Below are 23,080 nucleotides of genomic sequence, written 5' to 3' on the forward strand. Positions count from 1 at the left end.
CGTCTCGCTTGTCCGGCTGGCAGCTGAACTTGACATGTTTATTATCGACAGAGGAATTGTTGTCCTATTTTCTCTTGAGTTATCTGACCCTTGATACGCCTCGCTCACTAGGTAAGCCTTTCTTTCTTTTCTGATATCACTTTGCGGGCACTTTATCTTTTCTACGGCAACTAATTTCACACTCTATCCTGTGCAGCTGAAGTTTTAACCTACGCTTCAGAGGTTCAGCCCCTTCCTCTGAGTGATATGGAACTAATGAGGCATGGCCGAGTTATCTTATAGAGGAGAACCCTCCCCCACTCGTCTTCGACTTCAGTCGGTGGGGCGGCCCCAGCCCATCCTCCACCCCGACCTGCTCGACGAGGATCTGTTGGTGTCCGACTTGCTCCCTTGGCTCGCCCCACTCGACCACGCACTGCACGTCCACCTCGGCCAGCCGCCCTTGCTCATCCCCGGGCTGCTTGTCCACCACGGCCAGCCACTCCTGCTCGCCCCCGGGCCCCTCGTACAGCTCGACCTACTACCCCAACACCCCTCCAATCGGCTAGTCCTCCCAGAGCCACTTACATCCCCGGTCTAGGCCTTGGTGAAAGAAGTATGGGCCTTGGTGGGGGAACAGGGAGCATTTCCTTTACGAGCCCCGCTTTCAGAGAGGCTTCTCAGGCGGCTCGCAGGGCCCGCTCCACAAACGACCGCATGAGCCAAGATGCCCCTTCTCCCTCTAGACGCAGGGCTCGGTCACCCTTCGATGATTCTGATTCAGATGACCAGCCGCTGGCTCAGAGACGTCGGCGCCAAGCCCCTCGTCCAGCATCCGACTCAGGCTCGTCGTCTATCCCTTCTCCTCCCCCAACCGCAAATGCCTCCCCTTCACTTCCCAGTGTAACTCCGCCTCCCATCCCAAGCCATGTAAATGATATCCCTGCTCCATCTAAAATTCAGGTCGAGCCTCCACTGGCTCAGCCTTCCGCATCGCAGCAACCTCAGGGCGGTGAAGCTGGCCCCTCAGAACGTCCTTCAGTTATCCCTTCTGCCGCACCTCCTCAGGGTCCTCCTTCAGCTGCTTCCGGCTCAACTGCCAAGCCTTCAGCTTATCCAGGCTCAGCCGCGGGTCCCTCAGAACCACCCCCGCTTACTCATCACAATTACTGTACTACTTTCTCTTCTGAGGAGAGGTTATAGTCTCGAACAGATGTCCCCACTAGCTCCCTCAAGATAAAAGGTCGTCTAGCCACTTTATGGGAAGAAAGCATGCAGCACATGAATTCCTTGCCTCCCCCAGCTCAAATGGACAAATTCGCAGAGTTATATATCAAGGTAAACTTTACAGATTTCCCAACTGTTGTTTTTCCTGTTCTTATCAGACATTTCCTATATGTCCCAGGCTTGTGCGGAGTCTCTGGTAGTGAACCATTCCTTCTATGCTACTCATTATCAGAATAAGGAGCTGCGGGACCATGTTGTTGAACTAGAACTGCAATTGAATGATCCTACCCAAGCTAGCCACGCTTTGCGGACCGAGATAAAAGATTTGACCAGAAAGAAGAACCGTCTGGAAGTATCCCTAAAGCAGGCTAAGCAGGAACTTAAAGATTTCCAAGAAAAGCAAAGCCAAGTCGATATTAAGCACCAGCAGAGTATAGATCAACAAGCTTTAGAGCATCAACGGGCTATGGAACAATTGACTCAGAAGCTGCGTGCTGCCGAGACTCTGTTGCAAAATCAAGACCAGAAGTTAAAATCGCAGGAGGCCCTTTTGAAATCTCAGGAGACCCAGTTGACCTCCCAAGCCACAGAATTAGCCACTGCCCGGAATGAACTAGCTCGGGCTCGGGCCACCATAGAAGGCGTATCAACAGCTCTAGCTATTTATAGAGAGGGAGAGAACGATCGCTGCTTACAGAACCGTGATTTGTATCTACGTTCTCCGAAATTTTGTGCACAGGTGGGACATCGTTTCTCCACGTCTGTTATCTATGGGGCGGGCGGGGCTTTGCGTCAACTTTATGAGCAGGACTACTTAAAGTCCCTTCCGCCTCCTGAATTTTTAGACCATGACCGGATCCTTAAAGAGATCCCGGATGAAATATTTGCTCCTTTTGAATGATATTTTTTTTGGCTTCTTGTACATAATGACTTAAGAGTTTCTTGTAAAGTACTTTGCTATTTCCTCATTTGCACTTTAAGGCTTGCTTTTACTAAAATTGCTTAGCTTTTGTCATAAAAAGTATTGGGACATATAATTTCTGCTTTCACATCTTCTTCTGCTTTCCCTGATCTACTTTTCTCTGGTCTGCTATCCTAGTTTGTTGGATAAGGGACAGACCGGCTTATCACCCAGCTTACACTTCTCGACCTGCTTCTTCAAACTTGATAAGGTCGCAGGTAATTAGCACTCCACGGTCGATCTAGCCTCCTGTCCCGTTCATCTTGTAAATAATAAGCTCCGGATGCTAACTTTTTAACGACCTTGTAAGGCCCATCCCATTGAGGTGCTAGCTTAGTCACGTCCCCCACTGGCTTGATTCGCTTCCAGACCAGATCTCCTTCTCCAAAAAATCGAGGAATCACTCTTCTGTTATAATTTTGTCTCATCCTTTGTCGATAGGCCTCCAGCCGAGCCACCGTTTGGTCCCAAGTCTCGCTAATAAGATCTAGCTCAGCCAACCTTCGTTCTGTGTTTTCTTCATCATATAATGTCCTTCTGACTGATGACACTCCAATTTCTATGGGTACCACTGCTTCATTGCCAAAAACCAAGTGGAATGGTGTCAGACCTGTGCTTTCCCGAGGTGTTGTACGATAAGCCCACAGAATGCTGGGTAACTCTTCCACCCAATTGCCTCCAACATGATCTAGCTTGACCTTCAGACCTCGTACTATTTCTCTGTTGATTACCTCGGTCTGACCATTGCTTTGAGGATAAGCTACTGAAGTGAAGGCTTACGTTATGTCAAATCCCTTGCACCAGGCCTGGATTCTTTGTCCTTGAAATTGCCTTCCATTGTCAGACACCAGCTTGTGAGGAATGCCAAATCTGCAAAGAATATTCTTCCATAAGAATTGAATGACGACATCTTCTGTGATCCGGGCCAGGGCTTCTGCTTCCACCCAGTTAGAAAAATAGTCCACGACCACCAATAAGAAATGCCTCTGACCGGGCGCCATCGAAAATGGTCCCACGATATCCATGCCCCATTAATCAAAAGGACATGAAACTATAGAAGTCCTCAATAGGGTTGTAGGTCGATGTGTCAAGTTTTGATGTTTCTGGCAGGACAAGCATGTGCTCACCAACTTATGTGCATCCCTTTGTAAAGTGGGCCAGAAATACCCGACCAAGAGTACCTTACGAGATAGTGTTCGACTGCCAACATGACTGCCACAGCATCCCAGGTGTATTTCCCGCAAGGCCTGGTCGGCCTCCTCCATACTCAAGCATTTAAGTAAAGGTCGAGAGAAGGACCTCTTGTAGAGCTGGTCCCCAATCATGACATAAGCATGGGCTTGTTTCCTTATCAATCGTGATTCTTCTGGGTCGGTCGGTAAGATTTCCTGTCTGACATAATTAACCATGGGCGCCCGCCAATCAATAGTTGCCTCTCTATTGTTTTGCAGGTCTATCTGAGCTATCAGAAAAGTTTGTGTCGTTGACCGATCCAACACCCAAGTGGTTAAGGAGCTGGCCATCTTTGCTAGTTCATCTGCTCTTTCATTATCTGACCTGGGAATTTTGGTCACGATGACTTCTGCGAATTCCCCTTTCATCTTTTCATATGCTTCCTGATATACTTGTAATTTGTCGCAATTTATCATAAAGTTACCATTCACCTGCTGAGTTACCAGCTGCGAATCTGAATAAATGATCACCCGGGCGGCCCCTACATGTCGGGCTGCTTGCAGTCCGGCCAACAAAGCCTCGTACTCTGCTTCATTGTTCGTGACTCGAAAATTCAATCGAACCGCCAACTGGAGTATATCTCCTTGAGGAGATATTACCAAGACCCCAACCCCGCTTCCCTGATGATTAGCAGACCCATCAACATAGATTTTCCATGTTTCTTCAGAGTTGGTTTGATGCACTTTTGTTAAGAAATCTGCTAAGGCCTGTGCCTTAATAGCGGTATGTGGCTAATATTGTATGTCATATTCCCCCAACTCTGTGGCCCATTTGATAAGCCGACCCGCAACTTCTACATTAGTTAGCGCTCTTCCCATGGTGTTATTGGTTAGGACTGTGATAGGATGCGACAAGAAATAAGGTCTTAATCGCTGAGCCATAAGGACCAATCCATAAACCAACTTCTCCAGGGTCGTGTATCGAGACTCGTCTCCTTTCAATAAATGGCTGAAGAAATACACTGGCCGTTGTACATTATCATGTTCTTTAACGAGCACAGCCCCTACAACCTCAGGGGTGGCCGACAAGTAGACCCACAAGGGTTCTCCTACAACTGGCTTAAAGAGAGAGGGAAGAGTCTCCAGATACTTCTTCAGCTCTTCGAAAGCTTTGGTGCATTCTTCGTCCCATTGGAACTTGGAGGCCTTCCTTAGCACCTTGAAAAAAGGAGCAGCTCGATCTGCAGATCGGGAAATAAATCTTGACAGGGTTGTTATTCTGCTGACCAGCTTCTAAGTTTCTTTCAAATTTTGAGGAGGCTGCATATCCTTTAATATTTGAACCTTTTCAGGATTGGCTTCTATTCCTCGCTCAGTCACCAGGTAACCCAAGAATTTTCCTCCTTTATCTCTGATCCTATCCGAACGATGAATCAACGGACGCAGGGCACGTGGTGCTCTCCAAACTGCTGACGTAGATCTTCGACCGATCGTGTGGACCTCCGGCGAGCCTACAAGGAAGTCGGGCCAGGAATGGGTTCCCGGCGACAACCCTCCGACGCTCAAGTCAGGCAAGTGGACAACAAAGAGGTGGCTTCGAATATCAAAGAACGCGTACCTCAGGCGAAGTGTGAGGCCCTTTATATAGAGCTGTGAAGAGGCTCACACACACATACCGAGGTGAATACGTGTCCTCTGTCCATACCTCAGTATGGGCTTGTCAGAAGAGCTTACCTGACACCATACTACTGCAGTCTGAGCACCTCCTTGATGGGACAGAAGAGTCTTCCATTGTACGATTCTACGTATGGCCTGGTTGTTGAACATGCCTGTTGTCAGAGAATGTTCCTTTGTCCTTTTGTCTCTTCTCTCCCCACGCCAAGCGTCCAGCCGCTCGGCTGTCCCATCACGTCCGACCGGACGCAGGTACTGGTCCGCTCGGGATATTCCTGGTCGTGTGCTCGGCTGAGACTATTCCTTCACATTGCTGCTTTATGTCTCGGCCAAGCGGGCCACCCGCTCGGCCTAGCGACCTTGTTCACCATGAGTGTCGGAAACCCGCCTCCCCATCGGGTTATCTTTGATTCCGCTCGAACCCGTTCGACCCGTTCGGCAGGCTGACCCGGCACTTCTGACTCTTGACTCCTACGTGTCATTGACCCTTTGCCCATGAGGGCCCCCTGGCCTTACCCAGCGTCCGTTGATTCATCGTTTGGACAGGATCAATTTAGCGCCATCTGAGGGAACGCTCCTGCATCCGATCGGAAGCAATAGACGAAGCTGGACGACCGCACTCGGTGATGCTCTCCTCAGAGGAGCTCGACGCTTTGATCGAGACAAGAGTAGCGAAGCTTGTGGAACAGAGACAGAAGTCGCAAGCCGAGCGGATGGAGCAACAAGCGACATCTGCATCGGGAGGCCGAGCGGAAGCACGCGCTGCCACGGTTCTGTTTCATCGGGCCCTATTTCGCACGCCTCCTGAAGCCGCAGCAGTTAATCATGACTGGGGATCTTCATCAGACGAAGTGCCAATACGAGACAACAGAAAAGGCAAGGCCCCCCGAGCGGACACCTCCCCCGAGCGGATTAACCGTCAATTCTCCGAGGCCATCTTGCGGGACCCTCTGCCAAAGCACTATGTGCCCCCGACGATCGGTGAATACAATGGAACCACCGACCCGGATGATCACCTGGGTAAGTTCGATAACACAGCCACCCTTCATCAATACACAGATGGAGTAAAGTGTCGATTGTTCCTTACCACCCTCTCGGGATCGGCGCAACGGTGGTTTCGGAGGCTGCCGGATAGATCCATCACAAGTTTCAAGGAGTTCCGCACGGCCTTCCTCCACCATTTTGCAAGCAGCCGGCGCTATCAGAAGACTAGTGTCAGCTTATTCGCCATCAAGCAAGAGCCTCGAGAGCCGCTCAGAGCTTATATACGACGATTCAACCAAGTGGCCATGGACATTCCAACGGCCACCTCAGAAATGATGATGAATGCGTTCACGCAAGGCCTCGTGGACGGGGACTTCTTCCGCTCGCTCATTCGGAAGCCGCTCCGAGACTACGATCATATGCTACACCGGGCCAATGAATACATCAATGTGAAGAAAGCCCAAGCGGCTCGAAGGAAGGAAACTCCAACCGACCGGGCGCCCACTACCGAGCGGAAGCCACACACTGCTAATCAGCTGCTCAGAGGACCGCGAGCTGAAGCAGCTCGCCCCCAGCAACATGCAAGATCCCACGCCATTCAAGAAGTATCTGCCGAGCGGCCCAAACCTAAAAAGAAGGTATGGACCCCAATGTTTTGCTCATTTCACCGGACAGGCACTCATAATACCAGAGATTGCCGGAGCCTTCCCCTGATTGCCCACCCCGTGCCCCTGGGTGGCCACCGTCGATCGCCATCATCCGACAAGCGACTGCGCCCTCGTGAAGCCGATCGGATGATATCTGATAGGCGACAAAGACAGACTCCCGAGCGGCAACATACTCCAAGGCGTGAGGACAATCCCCGAAGTTCTAGGGAGTAGCCTAGGTCGTCCGCTCGGGAAGAAGAAAATAGAAGCAACACTTCCCGAGGCGAAATCAACATCATTGCTGGGGGCCGACCGGAGGCGACTCTAACAGAGCAAGGAAGGCGAGCATAAGACAGCTTCAGATCCATGCGGTCGGCTGCAGCCAAGAATGGGCGAACGGTCCCGAAATCAGTTTCGGGCCCAGGGACTTGGAGGGAGTCGAAGTGCCACATGACGACGCTCTCCTCATTAAAGCGGTAATAGCTAACTATACTATTCACCGCGTTTTCATCGATATAGGAAGCTCGGTCAACATCATATTCAAAAAGGCCTTCGACCAACTGCAAATAGATCGAGCCAAGCTGCTGCCCATGACAACCCCCTACGGGTTCTCGGGCACGAGGCCGCGGTCGACAGCGCCAGCGCTTTTCATGGAGAGGAGCCGATGGACGGGCCGGATGCATACTTTGTCATCCGACTCTCCCTCAGCATACAATGTTATCCTGGGTCGACCAACGCTCAGTGAGTTCCGAGCGGCCGTCTCCACCTTCTACCAGAAAATTAAGTTTCCGGTTGAAGATAAAGTTGGAGAAGTGCGAGGAGACCAGCTGGCAGCTCGGCGATGCTACGTTGAAATAGTCCGAGCCGAAGCCAATTCCGCGCAAGGCGCCCGGATCGAGGTAAACGCCATAATCGAAAACCACCCTCTTTGGTGTATGAAGAAAAGAGGAAGTGCATATTCACCCGACCCGAGCGGAGACCACCACATTCATTGCGGCCGATCTAGAGGCAAGCCAGAAAAAAGAGGTGATCAAATGTCTCCAGAGAAACTACGACGTCTTCGTTTAGTCGACGCATGAGCTGCCGGGAATTTCGCCAAGTATAGCACAGCATGAGCTTCATGTCCGACCGGACGCTCGGCCGGTGAAGCAAAGGAAGAGGGACTTCAGCGCCGAACAAAATGCCATCATCCGAGCGGAAGTCGAGAAACTCCTGGAGGCCAACCACATACGCGAGGTTCTGTTCCCGAGCTGGCTGGCGAACGTGGTACTAGTCTCCAAGTCGGGCAACAAGTGGAGAGTTTGCATCAATTTCCGGGATCTCAACAAAGCATGCCCAAAAGATTTTTATCCTCTACCCCGAATCAATCAACTGGTGGACTTCACAGCCGGCTGCTAGTTGATATGCATGCTCGACGCCTATCAGGGCTACCATCAAGTGTCGCTCGCCCGAGAAGATCAAGAGAAGGTTAGCTTCGTTACAGCCGACGGCACGTACTGCTACAATGTGATGTCGTTCGGACTGAAGAACGCGGGAGCAACTTACCAACGTTTGATGAACAAAGTGTTCAGGGAGCAGATCGGACGAAATTTGGAAGTGTACGTGGATGATATTCTTATCAAGTATGTCCGAGCGACCGATCTCTTTAAAGACATGGAGGAGACTTTCCGAACGCTGAGGAAGTATGGAGTTAAGCTGAACCCTCAGAAGTGTCTGTTCGGAGCAAAAGGCGGGCGTTTCTTAGGTTACATAGTGACCGAGCGGGGCATCGAAGCAAATCCCAGCAAGGTGAAAGCATTACAAGATATGCCGCCCCCAAGAAATCTGAGGGAAGTACAGCGCTTGACCGATCGGATAATAGCATTGTCTAGATTCATCTCAAAGACAGCCGATCGGAGTCTCCCATTTTTCAAAATCTTGCGCAAAGCCAATAAGTTTCATTGGGATGAAGATTGTGATCGGGCGTTTGAAGAACTGAAGGCATATCTGAACTCTCTGCCTGTGCTAGCCAAGCCAGCTGTGGGTGAGCCACTCTGTATTTACTTATCTTCGACCGAGCAAGCAGTAGGCTCGACATTAGTGAGGGCGAGCGGAGAAGAACCCGTGTATTTCATAAGTCATATTTTAAAGGACACAGAATTTCGCTACACCGGGCTCGAGAAGCTGGCTTTTGCTTTGGTCCTCGCCGCTCGGCGCCTCCGTCCCTATTTCTTGGCTCATACTATCATCGTCCAGACGAATAGCCCATTGGGAAGAGTGTTGTTGAATCCAGAAGCGTCCGGACGGCTCATCAAATAGATAACGGAGTTGAGCGAATTTGACATTCAGTACCAACCCCGCTCGGCGATAAAGGCGCAGTCCTTGGCAGATTTTATCACCGAAGTGCAAAGGCATGAGCCCGAAGCTATGTGGAAAATATTTATAGACGGATCATCCACTCGGCTCGGGAGCGGGATTGGCGTGCTATTACTCTCTCCCCAAGAAGAAAGGATGCATTTATCCGTCCGACTGGATTACAGAGCTACAAACAACGAAGCGGAGTATGAGGCCCTTATAGCCGGCTTACAGGCCGCCCGGCATGTGGGGGCCGATCGGGTGACGCTGCATTCAGATTCTCAGTTGGCTGCTCAGCAGCTCTCTAGCACTTTTGAGATTAACAACGCTCGGCTCAAGCTCTACGCTGAAGCCTTCGAAAAGCTCAAGGCCAACTTCAGAGAAGTCATTATCCAGAAGATACCCCGAGCGGAAAACCAGGCGGCAGATGAGTTAGCCAAACTAGCAAGTTCAATAACGTCGGTCGTCATCCAGCAGCCAATTGAACAAGTATCTTTGGTGGCACACGTCGACCGGATGGAGGGCCTCGAGTTTCCGAGCGATTGGAGGACAACCATCATAGAATTTCTATGGTCGGGGGCAACACCATCCGATCGGGAATCCACCCAGCAATTAAGGAGGAGAGCCGGTCGGTTCACGCTCATTGGAGACCAACTCTACAAGAAGGCTTTCTCCCATCCACTTTTGAAATGTGTGAGCTCGGAAGACGCGGCATACATCCTCCAAGAAGTGCATCAAGGATCGTGTGGAGGGCATCCGGGCGGACGATCGTTGGCTAAGAAGATCCTGTTTGCCGGATACTTCTGGCCAACCTTGCAAGCAGACACCGCTCGGACCTTCGCGACGTGCCATTCCTGCCAGAAGTATCACAACTTCTCCCATCGACCGGCGGAGGAAATGAAAGCAGCTACCGTCTCCTGTCCGTTCGACCAGTGGGGAATGGATATTGTGGGTCCATTTCCTATGGCGACCGGTCAGCAGAAGTTTCTACTGGTGGCTGTCGACTATTTTTCAAAATGGGTGGAGGCCGAGCCACTAGCCAAGATCACCGAACAGATGGTCAAGAAGTTTATCTGGTAGCATATAATTTGTCATTTTGGCATCCCTCGTCGGCTCGTATCTGATAACGGACGACAGTTTGCGGGGAAGCAGCTCGAAGACTGGTGCAAAAGTTATGGCATTGAACAACACTTTACTTCCGTGGCGTATCCACAAAGCAACGGTCAAGCGGAAGTAACCAACAGAGAAATCCTTAGAATTCTTCGAGCCCGACTGGACCACATGGGAGGAAGCTAGGTGGACGAGCTGCCAGGCGTCTTATGGGCTATCCGCACGACCGCAAAGGAGGGAACGGGCGTCACGCCATTCCATTTGGTGTACGACAATGAAGCGGTTATTCCGGTCGAAGTCGGCGTCGAGTCCGTCCGAATCCAGAATTATGACGATGATAATGCCGAGCGGAGGAACATGGAGTTGGACTTGATCGATGAAGAGTGTGCCAAAGCATCCGTTCGGTTGATGGCGTGCCGGCAAAGAATGAAGCAGAACTACAACCGGCACGTGATCCCTAGAGCATTACAAGTTGGCGACCTTGTCTAGAAGAAAGTAAAGTCGGTCGGCGACGTTGGCAAGCTGGAGGCTCCCTGGGCGGGCCCCTTCAAAGTCATCGAGAAGCTCCGCTCGGGTGCTTATTATTTGGAAGATGAAGACGGACTGATGGTGGACCGACCATGGGCCTTGAATCATCTCGGCCGTCTTGAAATTGGATGAGAGGTCTTGGTGTAATTTATATATGTTTTGGTCGCCTATGTCCTTGTAATGCGGAAGCAAAATGATAAGAGATAGCAAATATCTTAGCGAGCAGTGTTAAATTAGCCTTAAAGCCGTCGAGCTCAAGCGTTAAAAATCGAGTCGAGCGACTATAAGCCCTCAGGCGGAAGACCGTCGAGCTCGGACGTTAAAATCGAGAGTCGGCAGCGACTATAAACCCTCCGGCGGAAGGCCGTCGAGCGACGTTAAAATCGAGAGTCGAGTCGGCGACTATAAACCCTCCGGCGGAAGTCGTCGAGCTCCGATGTTAAAATTGAGAGACAAGTCTAAATACCCTTGGGAAGATCGTCGAGCTCCAACGTTAAAAATCGAGAGATGAACCGACGTCTATATACCCTCCGGCCGGAACACCGTCGAGCTCCGACGTTAAAAATCGAGAGACGAACCAGCGTCTATAAACCCTCCGGCCGGAAGACCGTTGAGCTCCGACGTTAAAAATCGAGAGACGAACCGGCGTCTATAAACCCTCCAGCCGGAAGACCGTCGAGCTCCGACGTTAAAAATCGAGAGACGAACCGGCGTCTATAAACCCTCCGGCCGGAAGATCGTCGAGCTCCGACGTTAAAAATTGAGAGACGAACCGGCGTCTATAAACCCTCCAGCCGGAAGACCGTCGAGCTCCGACGTTAAAAATCGAGAGACGAACCGGCGTCTATAAATCATCCGGACGGATAGCTTTTCTCATGGTACTACCCGGTTGTAAGCGCCGACCAGTAACAGGTCTTGCTATTAAGGCGAGAATAGTACGGCCGAACTGCTCCCTTATAAAGAATACTTAGCATGAAAAAATTCTGGCCGAAACAAAGGTTAAGGATGAATACTGGTCGAGCAATCAAACAACAAACAAAAAACAGAGTTCATTTACGCCGAACGGCGGACAGACAAAAGAAGTAATAGCAAGAGTATTTGCACCGAACGACGGGCATACAAAAAACGGTTCAAATACTCCTCACTCATCGAAATTAAAAAGGGCGTCGGGGATAGAGCCCATCATGACAGCCAGATCTTCTGGGGGGACGGACAGCTCGGCGGGTAGATGGCCCTTAGTCTTCAAATAATCAACCGCCACCTTGATAGCCTCTTCAAAAGTTAGAGACAGCTTGTCGCTGAACTTTTCACCGAACTCGTCCGAGCGGACGAAAGCTTTCCGCACTTCAGCCGACCGGCCAGGCTCCCCGTCTTGATATTCTTTGAGCGTGGCTCGGGAAGCGTCAAGGGCAGCCTGGAGATCTTTCAAATCCCCTTCAAATTTAGCCTGATCGGCCGAGCGGCCCTCCCGTTCGGTGGACAAGAGGGTGCCCAACTCCTTGACGCGTTGATCCAACCCCCGGTTCTCCACCTTCATAATATCCAAGTCTGAGATGGCCTAAAGCTTTCGGTTTGTCGCAAGCTTTATGTCATGGTCACGCTTCTTAACCACAGCTTCAAGCCGAGCCACCTCCACCATCAGCTCAGAAGACTTCTGCCGCTCGGATTCCAAAAGCTTTTTAGTCTTCTCCAGCTCAGCGGATGACTGCCCTTGACTTTCCCCCGAGAGTTTGAGCTTTTTCAGCTCATTTTTCAGCTCAGCCAGGCAATTGTTAATTGCAATCTGTTCCACCCAGGTCTGCGCAGAAGAAGAGATGGTAAAGGTTGATTGAAAAGGAACACCAAGGGAGAAAGAACATACCCCGATGGCCTGCTGTAGATTACTATCTCCCAACTGACTGGGAGTCATAAGCGCGACGCGAATCCGGGCATCCTCCCAAACTTTGGCAAGAGGTCCTGTTAGGGTAATTTGCTGCTCGGGGCTAGCCAGCCGATCGGTCGCCAAAAGATATTCCTCTGAGGGAAAGCATAGAACGGTCTTGATCACCCGAAGGCCGCTCAGATCATCCTGGGTCTCAGCTGCTTGATCGGAAGGCCCCCCGATAGTAGAAAGTTCACCCAAGTGCCTAAGGCGACGGCGGGTGCGGGGCAGGGAATCAGTTGGTTCCACTTCGAGGAGCGCCGCGGGCAAGCCAAGCTGGGAAAGTGTTCGCTCCAAAGAGAGCGCCTCAACGGACGTCGGAGCCCCTTCTTCCCGCTCGAGAGGAATACCACTCCGCTCCGAAAGCTGTTCACCAGAAGGAACCGAGGGTGGAGGTGGGTCCGTCCGGCGTTTCTTCCGGGTCCTCAGTGGAACGTCGTCAATAAGGAGAATCTCCGCCTCGACCGGGGCAGATGAAGTAGCGTCACCCACGGCTTCGTGCACGGGGGCCCTAGCGACTGATAGTTCAGGGGCGGACTGTGTCCCTTCAGCCCCCGAGGATTTTTAACGTCGGAGCTCGACGGTCTTCCGGCTGGAGGGTTTATAGACGCCGGTTCGTCTCTCAATTTTTAACGTCGGAGCTCGACGGTCTTCCGGACGGAGGGTTTATAGACGCCGGTTCGTCTATCGATTTTTAACATCGGAGCTCGACGGCCTTCCGCTCGGAGGGTGTATAGTCGCCGGCTCGACTCTCGATTTTTAACGTCGGAGCTCGACGGCCTTCCGCTCGGAGGGTTTATAGTCGCCAGCTCGACTCTCGATTTTTAACGTCGGAGCTTGACGGTCTTCCGCTCGGAGGGCTTATAGTCACCGGCTCGACTCTCAATTTTTAACGTCGGAGCTCGACGGCCTTTAAGGCTAATTTTAACACTTCCGTTCGGCGAAGATATTTGCTATCTCTTATCATTTTGCTTCCTGCATTACAAGGACATAGGCGACCAAAACATATATAAAATTACACCAGCGCACCCTCATCCAGCTCAGTACGGCTGGAGACGATTCGCGCTCCATGGTCGGTCCAGCTGCCGTCCGTCTTCATCTTCAAAATAATAAGCACCCGAGCAGAGCTTCTCGAAGACTTTGAAGGGGCCCGCCCAGAGAGCCTCCAGCTTGCCAACGTCGCCGACCGGCTTTACTATCTTCCAGACAAGGTCGCCAACTTGGAATGCTCTAGGGATCACGCGCCGGTTGTAGTTCTGCTTCATTCTTTGCCGGTACGCCATCAACCGAACGGACGCTTTGGCACGCTCTTCATCGATCAAGTCCAACTCCATGTTCCTCCGCTCGGCATTATCATCGTCATAATTCTGGATACGGACGGACTCGACGCCGACTTCGACCGGAATAACCGCTTCACTGCCGTACACCAAATGGAATGGCGTGACGCACGTTCCCTCATTTGCGGTCGTGCGGATAGCCCATAAGACGCCTGGCAGCTCGTCCACCCAGCTTCCTCCCATGTGGTCCAGTCAGGCTCGAAGAATTCTAAGGATTTCTCTGTTGGTTACTTTCGCTTGGTCGTTGCTTTGTGGACACGCCACGGAAGTAAAGTGTTGTTCAATGCCATAACTTTTGCACCAGTCTTCGAGCTGCTTACCCACAAACTGTCGTCCGTTATCAGATACGAGCCGACGAGGGATGCCGAAACGACAAATTATATGCTGCCAGATAAACTTCTTGACCATCTGTTCGGTGATCTTGGCTAGTGGCTCGGCCTCCATTCATTTGGAAAAATAGTCGACAGTCACCAGTAGAAACTTCCGCTGACCGGTCGCCATAGGAAATGGACCCACAATATCCATTCCCCACTGGTCGACCGGACAGGAGACGATAGTTGCTTTTATTTCCTCCGTCGGGCGGTGGGAGAAGTTGTGATACTTCTGGCAGGAAAGGCACGTCGCGAAGGTCCGAGCGGCGTCTGCTTGCAAGGTTGGCCAGAAGTATCCGGCCAACAGGATCTTCTTAGCCAACGATCGTCCGCCCGGATGCCCTCCACATGATCCTTGATGCACTTCTTGGAGGATGTATGCCGCGTCTTCCGAGCTCGCACATTTCAAAAGTGGGCGGGAGAAAGCCTTCTTGTAGAGTTGGTCTCCAATGAGCGTGAACCGACCGGCTCTCCTCCTTAATTGCTCGGTTGATTCCCGATCGGATGGTGTCGCCCCCGACCGCAGAAATTCTATGATGGTTGTCCTCCAATCGCTCGGAAACTCGAGGCCCTCCATCCGGTCGACGTGTGCCACCAAAGATACTTGTTCAATTGGCTGCTAGATGACGACCGACGTTATTGAACTTGTTAGTTTGGCTAACTCATCTGCCGCCTGGTTTTTCGCTCGGGGTATCTTCTGGATAATGACTTCTCTGAAGTTGGGCTTGAGCTTTTCGAAAACTTCAGCGTAGAGTTTGAGCCGAGCGTTGTAAATCTCAAAAGTGTCAGAGAGCTGCTGAGCGGCCAACTGAGAATCTGAATGCAGCGTCACCCTACCGGCCCCCACATGCCGGGCGGCCTGTAAGCCGGCTATAAGGGCCTCATACTCCGTTTTGTTGTTTGTAGCTCTGTAATCCAGCCGGACGGATAAATGCATCCTTTCTTCTTGGGGAGAGAGTAATAGCACGCCAATCCCGCTCCCGAGCCGAGTGGACGATCCGTCTACAAATATTTTCCACATAGCTTCGAGCTCAGGCCTTTGCACTTCGGTGATAAAATCTGCCAAGGACTGCGCCTTTATCGTCGAGCGGGGTTGGTACTGAATGTCAAATTCGCTCAACTCCATTGTCTATTTGATGAGCCATCCGGACGCTTCTGGATTCAACAACACTCTTCCCAATGGGCTATTCGTCCGGACGATGATAGTATGAGCCAAGAAATAGGGACGGAAGCGCCGAGCGGCGAGGACCAAAGCAAAAGCCAGCTTCTCGAGCCCGGTGTAGCGAGATTCTGCGTCCTTTAAAATATGACTTAAGAAATACACGGGTTCTTCTCCGCTCGCCCTCACTAATGCCGAGCCTACTGCTTGCTCGGTCAAAGATAAGTAAATACAGAGCGGCTCACCCACAGCTGGCTTGGCTAGCACAGGCAGAGAGTTCCGATATGCCTTCAGTTCTTCAAACGCCCGATCGCAATCTTCATCCCAATGAAACTTAGTGGCTTTGCGCAAGATTTTGAAAAACGGGAGACTCTGATCGGCTGTCTTTGAGATGAATCTGAACAATGCTGTTATCCGACCGGTCAAGCGCAGTACTTCCCTCAGATTTCTTGGGGGCGGCATATCTTGTAATGCTTTCACCTTGCTGGGATTTGCTTCAATGCCCCGCTCGGTCACTATGTAACCCAAGAAACGCCCGCCTTTTGCTTCGAACAGACACTTCTGAGGGTTCAGCTTAACTCCATACTTCCTCAGCGTTCGGAAAGTCTCCTCCATGTCTTTAAAGAGATCGGCCGCTCGGACATACTTGATAAGAATATCATCCACGTACACTTCCAAATTTCGTCCAATCTGCTCCCTGAACACTTTATTCATCAAACGTTGGTAAGTTGCTCCCGCGTTCTTCAGTCCGAACGGCATCACATTGTAGCAGTACGTGCCGTCGGCTGTAACGAAGCTAACCTTCTCTTGATCTTCTCGAGTGAGCGGCACTTGATGGTAGCCCTGATAGGCGTCGAGCATGCATATCAACTCGCAGCCGGCTGTGGAGTCCACCAGTTGATCGATTCGGGGTAGAGGATAAAAATCTTTTGGGCATGCTTTGTTGAGATCCCGAAAATCGATGCAAACTCTCCACTTGTTGCCCGACTTAGAGACTAGTACCACGTTCGCCAGCCAGCTCGGGAACAGAACCTCGCGTATGTGGCCGGCCTCCAGGAGATTCTCGACTTCCGCTCGGATGATAGCATTTTGTTCGACGCTGAAGTCCCTCTTCCTTTGCTTTCACCGGCCGAGCTTCCGGTCGGACATGGAGCTCATGCTGCGCTATACTTGGTGAAATCCCGGGCAGCTCATGTGTCGACCAAACGAAGACATCACAGTTTTTCTTGAGACATTTGATTACTTCCTTTTTCTGCCTCGCCTCCAGATCGGCCGCAATGAATGTGGTGGCCTCCGCTCGGGTCTGGTGAATCTGCACTTCCTCTTTTTCTTTCTACACCAAAGAGGGTGGTTTTTCGATTATGGCGTTTACCTCGATCCGGGGCGCCTTCCGAGCGGAATTGGCTTCAGCTCGGACCATCTCGACGTAGCATCGCCGAGCTGCCAGCTGGTCTCCTCGTACTTCTCCCACTTTATCTTCCACCGGGAACTTGATTTTCTGGTGGAAGGTGGAGACGGCCGCTCGGAACTCACTGAGCGTCGGTCGCCCGAAGATAACGTTGTATGCTGAGGGAGAGTCGACCACGATGAAGTTTGCAGTCTGCGTCCTTCTGAGCGGCTCCTCTCCCAGCGAAATAGCCAGTCAGACCTATCCGACCGGCAGAACCTCATTGCCCGTAAACCCGTAAAGGGGGGTTGTCATGGGCAGCAGCTCGGCTCGATTTATTTGTAATTGGTCGAAGGCCTTTTTGACTATGATGTTGACTGAGCTTCCTGTGTCGATGAAAACGCGGTGAATAGTATAGTTAGCTATTACCGCTTTAATGAGGAGAGCGTCGTCATGTGGTACTTCGACTCCCTCCAAGTCCCTGGGCCCGAAACTGATTTCGGGACCGCTCGCCCGTTCTTGGCTGCAGCCGACCGCATGGATCTGAAGCTGTCTGACGCTCGCCTTCCTTGCTCTGTTGGAGTCACCTCTGGTCGGCCCCCCAGCAATGATGTTGATTTCGCCTCGGAAAGTGTTGCTTCTATTTTCTTCTTCCCGAGCGGACGGCCTAGGCTGCTCCCTAGACCTTCGAGGATTGTCCTCACGCCTCGGAGTATGTTGCCGCTCGGGAGTCTGTCTTTGTCGCCTGTCGAATATCATCCGATCGGCTTCACGAGGGCACTGTCGCCTGTCGGATGATGGCGATCGACGGTGGCCACCCCGGGGCACGGGGTGGGCAATCAGGGGAAGGCTCCGGCAATCTCTGGTATTATGAGTGTTTGTCCGGTGAAATGAGCAAAACATTGGGGTCCATACCTTCTTTTTAGGTTTGGGCCGCTGTTCGCTGTCCGCAAGTGTACGGAAATGTCGCAAGTAATATAAAAGATTATCGTATCCACAGGGATTGTTGATTAAGCATTAGTTAACTTCGCACGGCGAATTATCTAGACAATCGAAAAGTGGTTTATAAATGTTAGGATAAGAAATATAAGAGAAAAGAAAGAGAGTAAGAAGGGAGAGAATGAGCGTAGTGAATGGAGGGGAATAGATACTAGGATTTTGGTTTCTTTGTGATGTTATTCAATGTAAATGGTTCACCAATTCTTATCCCTCAATTGCCAAACACTTGTAGAAAGTTGCTGGTTCTCTCTTGCAATAGATAACCGGCTAAGGACTGAGAAATGTATCTAGATATGATCAATTAGACGTGAACCTACGTTGTCCTTACACAGAAGCGCACCTATTACTATGCCTTCCTCGGATATCAACATAGAAGCCCACAACTTATTAATCTATCAAGATACAAGAAACTAATCACAAGATTCATCCTACTCTCTTGAATATTCCTATTTCCTCTTCAAGATTATCTCTCAAACGTCCTTACACGGGCTTGCACCTGTCACGTGGATCCCTCGGATGATCGAGTGAGAGTTTATCTTTACAAAGTCCACAAGAAATCCAAACATTCAATCAAGCATGGTCATTAAGCCAAATCACCATATTCCACACAAGATCAAATAGGTACAAACAAGGCAATATCATGGAAACAAGAAAATGTCAAATCCACAAAGGTTTGCATACAATCACATTACATCAAACAAGAACAATGCATCAACAAGTCATTGAATAGAATCATGGTGTCTTCATAGTTTTACATCATTCATCTCATCACAAATACTTCCTACATCCTAGATCTAGAGATCTACTCCATTGCAAGATAATTACAATCAAGAGACAAGAAATAAAGCTATCTACAACTCAAAACATAAGGAGAAGAGAAGGGAAAGCTTATCCATGTAGCACCGGTCTTCTTGGATGCAATCTTTGCTCCAGAGGTGGACGGATCAGCGAAGGATCGAAGATCTAGGGTTCCCCCAAGGGGGAGAACCCTTCCCCAAGCAATGGGGAAGAGCCCCAAGCCAAAGACCAGCCCAAGATGTGAGAAAAGGGGAAGAAAACCCCTTTTATAGGCTTGGCGCGGGTGCCACACGGCCCCGTGGCACGGCCGTGTGAGGCTCACATGGCCTGCACCACTTCCTTCTCTGCCAACCTCACACGGCCGTGTGCGGAACACGGTCATGTGAGGTTCTGCTTCTGTTTTCTTTGCACGGCCGTGTAGATTTACACGGCCATGTAAGGTTTCAGCACTGGATGTCATACATGGCCGTGTGCAGCTCACACCCCCTTGCATGGCCCTTGCACACCCTTTGTCTTAGCTTTGAATAGTTAAGTTTCATTGCAACATCTTTTAGGCCACCAAGATGGGGTTTTCTCCCATTGAAGTCTTCATCAAAGTTGTAGATCTTGAAGTTATCTACAATTCGGTATAAAGAACAGCCCAAATGTCCAACCGAGCACAAAGTTATGGCCGTTTTAGTTTCGGTCTGCAGTGCAGAAAACCTCACACGGCCTTCACACGGCCGTGTGAGGTTCACACGGCCCCAACATGACCCCTACACGGCCTTAACACGCCCATGTGAGTTCTACACGGCCAGAACATGAAGAAAACATAGTTTTGCATACCCATGTCACTCTGGAAGCTCTAGACTTCATTTAAACTCTGTTTTTACTCCAAATCACGTCCTGTCAATCAAAATAAGCAAAAAGTAGATCTCCGAACAGAATATAATGAAAGTATGACATTCTAATGAAATAGGGTGCAATAAACATAGATTATGTCAATGAAATACAAGTAGATGTGCGTCAAAGTATGCATAAAAGAGTATATAATCTACGCACATCAGCCGCTCGGAAGATACTTCTTGAATGGCGTGGGATCTTGCATGTTGCTGGGGGCGAGCTGCTTCAGCTCGCGGTCCTCTGGGCGGCTGATTAACAGTGTGTGGCTTCCGCTCGGCAGTGGGCGCCCGCTCGGTTGGAGTTTCCTTCCTTCGGGCCGCTTAGGCTTCCTCCACATTGATGTATTCATTGGCTCGGTGTAGCATATGATCGTAGTCTCGGGGCGGCTTCCGAATGAGCGAGCGGAAGAAGTCCCCGTCCACGAGACCTTGTGTGAACGCATTCATCATCGTTTCTGAGGTGGCCGTTGGAATGTCCATGGTCACCTGGTTGAATCGTCGTATATAAGCTCTAAGCGGCTCTCGAGGCTCTTGCTTGATGGCGAATAAGCTGACACTAGTCTTCTGATAGCGCCGGCTGCTTGCAAAATGGTGGAGGAAGGTCGTGCGAAACTCCTTGAAACTTGTGATGGATCCGTCCGGCAGCCTCCGAAACCACCGTTGCGCCGATCCCGAGAGAGTGATAAGGAACACTCAGCACTTTACTCCATCTGTGTATTGATGAAGGGTTGCTATGTTGTCGAACTTACCCAGGTGATCGTCCGGGTCGGTGGTTCCATTGTATTCACCGATCGTCGGGGGCACATAGTGCTTTGGCAGAGGGTCCCGCAAGATGGCCTCCGAGAATTGACAGTTAATCCGCTCGGGGGAGGTGTCCGATCGGAGGGCCTTGCCTTTTCTGTTGTCTCGTATTGGCACTTCGCCTGATGAAGATCCCCAGTCACGATTAACTGCTACGGCTTCAGGAGGCGCGCGGAATAGGGCCCGATGAAACGGAACCGTGGCAGCGGGTGCTTCCGCTCGGCCTCCCTATGCGGACGTCGCTTGTTGCTCCATCCGCTTGGCTTGCGACTTCTGTCTCTGTTCCACAAGCTTCGCTGCTCTTGTCTCGATCAAAGCGTCGAGCTCCTCTGAGGAGAGCATCACCGAGTGCGGTCGTCCAGCTTCGTCCATTTCTTCCGATCGGATGCAGGAGCGTTCCCACAGACGGCGCCAAATTGATCATGTCCGAACGATGAATCAACGGACGCTGGGTAAGGCCAGGGGGCCCTCATGGGCAAAGGGTCAATGACACGTAGGAGTCAAGAGTCAGAAGGGTCGGGTCAGCCGGCCGAACGGGTCGAACGGGTCTGAGCGAAATCAAAGATAACCCGATGGGGAGGCGGGTTTCCGACGCTCATGGTGAACAAGGTCGCTAGGCCGAGCGGGTAGCCCTCTCAGCCGAGACATAAAGCAGCAATGTGAAGGAATAGTCTCAGCCGAGCACACGACCAGGAATATCCCGAGCGGACCAGTACCTGCGTCCGGTCGGACGTGATGGGACTGCCGAGCGGCTGGACGCTCGGCGTGGGGAGAGAAGAGACAAAAGGACAAAGGAACATTCTCTGACAACAGGCATGCTCAACAACCAGGCCATACGCAGAATCATACAATGGAAGGCTCTTCTGTCCCATCAAGGAGGTGCTCAGACTGTAGCAGTATGGTGTCAGGTAAGCTCTTCTGACAAGCCCATACTGAGGTATGGATAGAGGACACGTATTCACCTCGGTATGTGTGCATGAGCCTGTTCACAGCTCTATATAAAGGGCCTCACACTTCGCCTGAGGTACGCGTTCTTTGATATTCGAAGCCACCTCTTTGTTGTCCACTTGCCTGACTTGAGTGTCGGAGGGTCGTCGCCGGGAACCCATTCCCGGCCCGACTTCCTTGCAGGCTCGCCGGAGGTCCACACGATCGGTCGAAGATCTACGTCAGCAGTTTGGAGAGCACCACGTGCCCAGCGTCCGTTGATTCATCGTTCGGACAGGATCAAGCTCCAAATAAGCATTTTAAGGGATTCAGCTTCAGCCCATATTGCCGAAGAGTCCTGCATGTTTCTTCCACATCTTTCATCAAGTTCACGGCCAGCGGGGATTTGATGAGTATATCATCCACATAGACCTCCACATTTCGCCCAATCTGCTCCCGGAAGATTTTATCCATCATTCGTTGGTATGTGGCTCCGACGTTCCTGAGGCCAAAGGGCATGACAGTATAACAGAAAGTACCGTCAGTCGTAATAAAGCTAACCTTTTCTTGATCCTCCCTTACTAGAGGTATTTGATGATACCCCTGGTAGGCGTCCAACATACATATCCTCTCGCAGCCAGCCGTGGAGTCCACCATTTGATCAATCCGGGGCAGAGGATAACAGTCTTTAGGGCTAGCCTGGTTGAGGTCTCGGAAATCTATACAGACTCTCCACCTATTATTGGGCTTCTTCACCAAGACTACATTGGAGAGCCATGAGGGAAATTGCACCTCCCGAACATGTCCTGCCTTCTTGAGCTGATCCACCTCGGCTCTTATTATTTTATTCTGGTCAGCTGAGAAATTCCTTTTCTTCTGCTTTACAAGTCGGGAATCTGGTACTAAATGCAACTTGTGTTCAGCTACTTCCGGCTTGACCCCGGGCAGCTCTTCAGTGGACCAGGCAAAGACATCCCGATTGCGGATCAAGCATTGAATTAACTCTTCTTTGAGGAGAGAGGGAAGGTCGCTTGCCACCCGGGTTAGACTTTCAGGTCACTCGGCGTGTAGTTATACTTCTTCCCAAGGGATGGGTTCTTCAGCTATAGGCAGAGGCTCTTCCTGCGCAGCATGAACACCTCCATCTTATATTCTTTGATTTTTCCGAGCCTCTACTCGGACCATGTCAATGTAACACCGGCGAGAAACCCTCTGTTCTCCTTTGACTTCCCCGACCTGCTCGCCCACAGGAAATTTGATTTTTTGATGGAAGGTCGAGACAGCAGCTCGAAATTCATGCAGGGCGGGCCTTCTTAGAATAACATTGTAAGAAGAAGGGGAGTCCACTACTATAAAAGTGCTCCTCCTTGTGCGCACCAACAGCTCGGTGCCCAAAGATATGGCCAGCTTAATCTGACTCATAGGCTTCACTTCATTGCCTGTAAATCCGTATAAAGATGTGGCCACCAGCTGGAGTTCAGCAGCATCAATCTGCATCTCTTCAAATGCGGTCTTGAATATAATGTTGACCAAACTCCCGGTGTCAACAAAAACCCGAGTCACTCGGCTATTGGAAATGATGGCCTTGATGATGAGCGCATCGTCATGAGGCAACTCCAGGCCCTCTAGGTCTGCTAGCCCAAAGCTAATAACAGGGTCAGCGGCTTGCTCTTGACTACATCTGACGGCGTGAACCTCCAAGCGACGGACATGAGACTTGCGTGCTCTCCCTGAATCTTCGTCGGTTGGTCCTCCAGAGATCATGTCGATCTCTCTGACAGCGGCATTACCTCTATTCTCAGCCTCCCGTGACCCCTCTGGCTCTTTTCCCCGGCCAGGCTGATGAGTACTGGGTCCTGCGAGGTCGGGGCGAGATTGCCCGG

At 51.0% G+C, this 23,080-nt stretch overlaps 1 protein-coding gene across 1 annotated transcript; it reads left to right on the plus strand.

Annotated features, from left to right (window-relative positions):
- The first annotated feature begins 597 nt into the window (after positions 1-597).
- Positions 598-2,107, plus strand: LOC122011152 (formin-1-like). The gene is made up of 2 exons (XM_042567575.1): positions 598-1,150; positions 1,365-2,107. Exons 1-2 carry the CDS (start codon positions 598-600, stop codon positions 2,105-2,107), a joined length of 1,296 nt encoding a protein of 431 aa, XP_042423509.1.
- Positions 2,108-23,080: the final 20,973 nt, after the last annotated feature.

The sequence above is a fragment of the Zingiber officinale genome, chromosome 8A (genome assembly GCF_018446385.1).
Source record: "Zingiber officinale cultivar Zhangliang chromosome 8A, Zo_v1.1, whole genome shotgun sequence".
In the NCBI taxonomy this organism is placed as follows: Eukaryota; Viridiplantae; Streptophyta; class Magnoliopsida; order Zingiberales; family Zingiberaceae; genus Zingiber; species Zingiber officinale.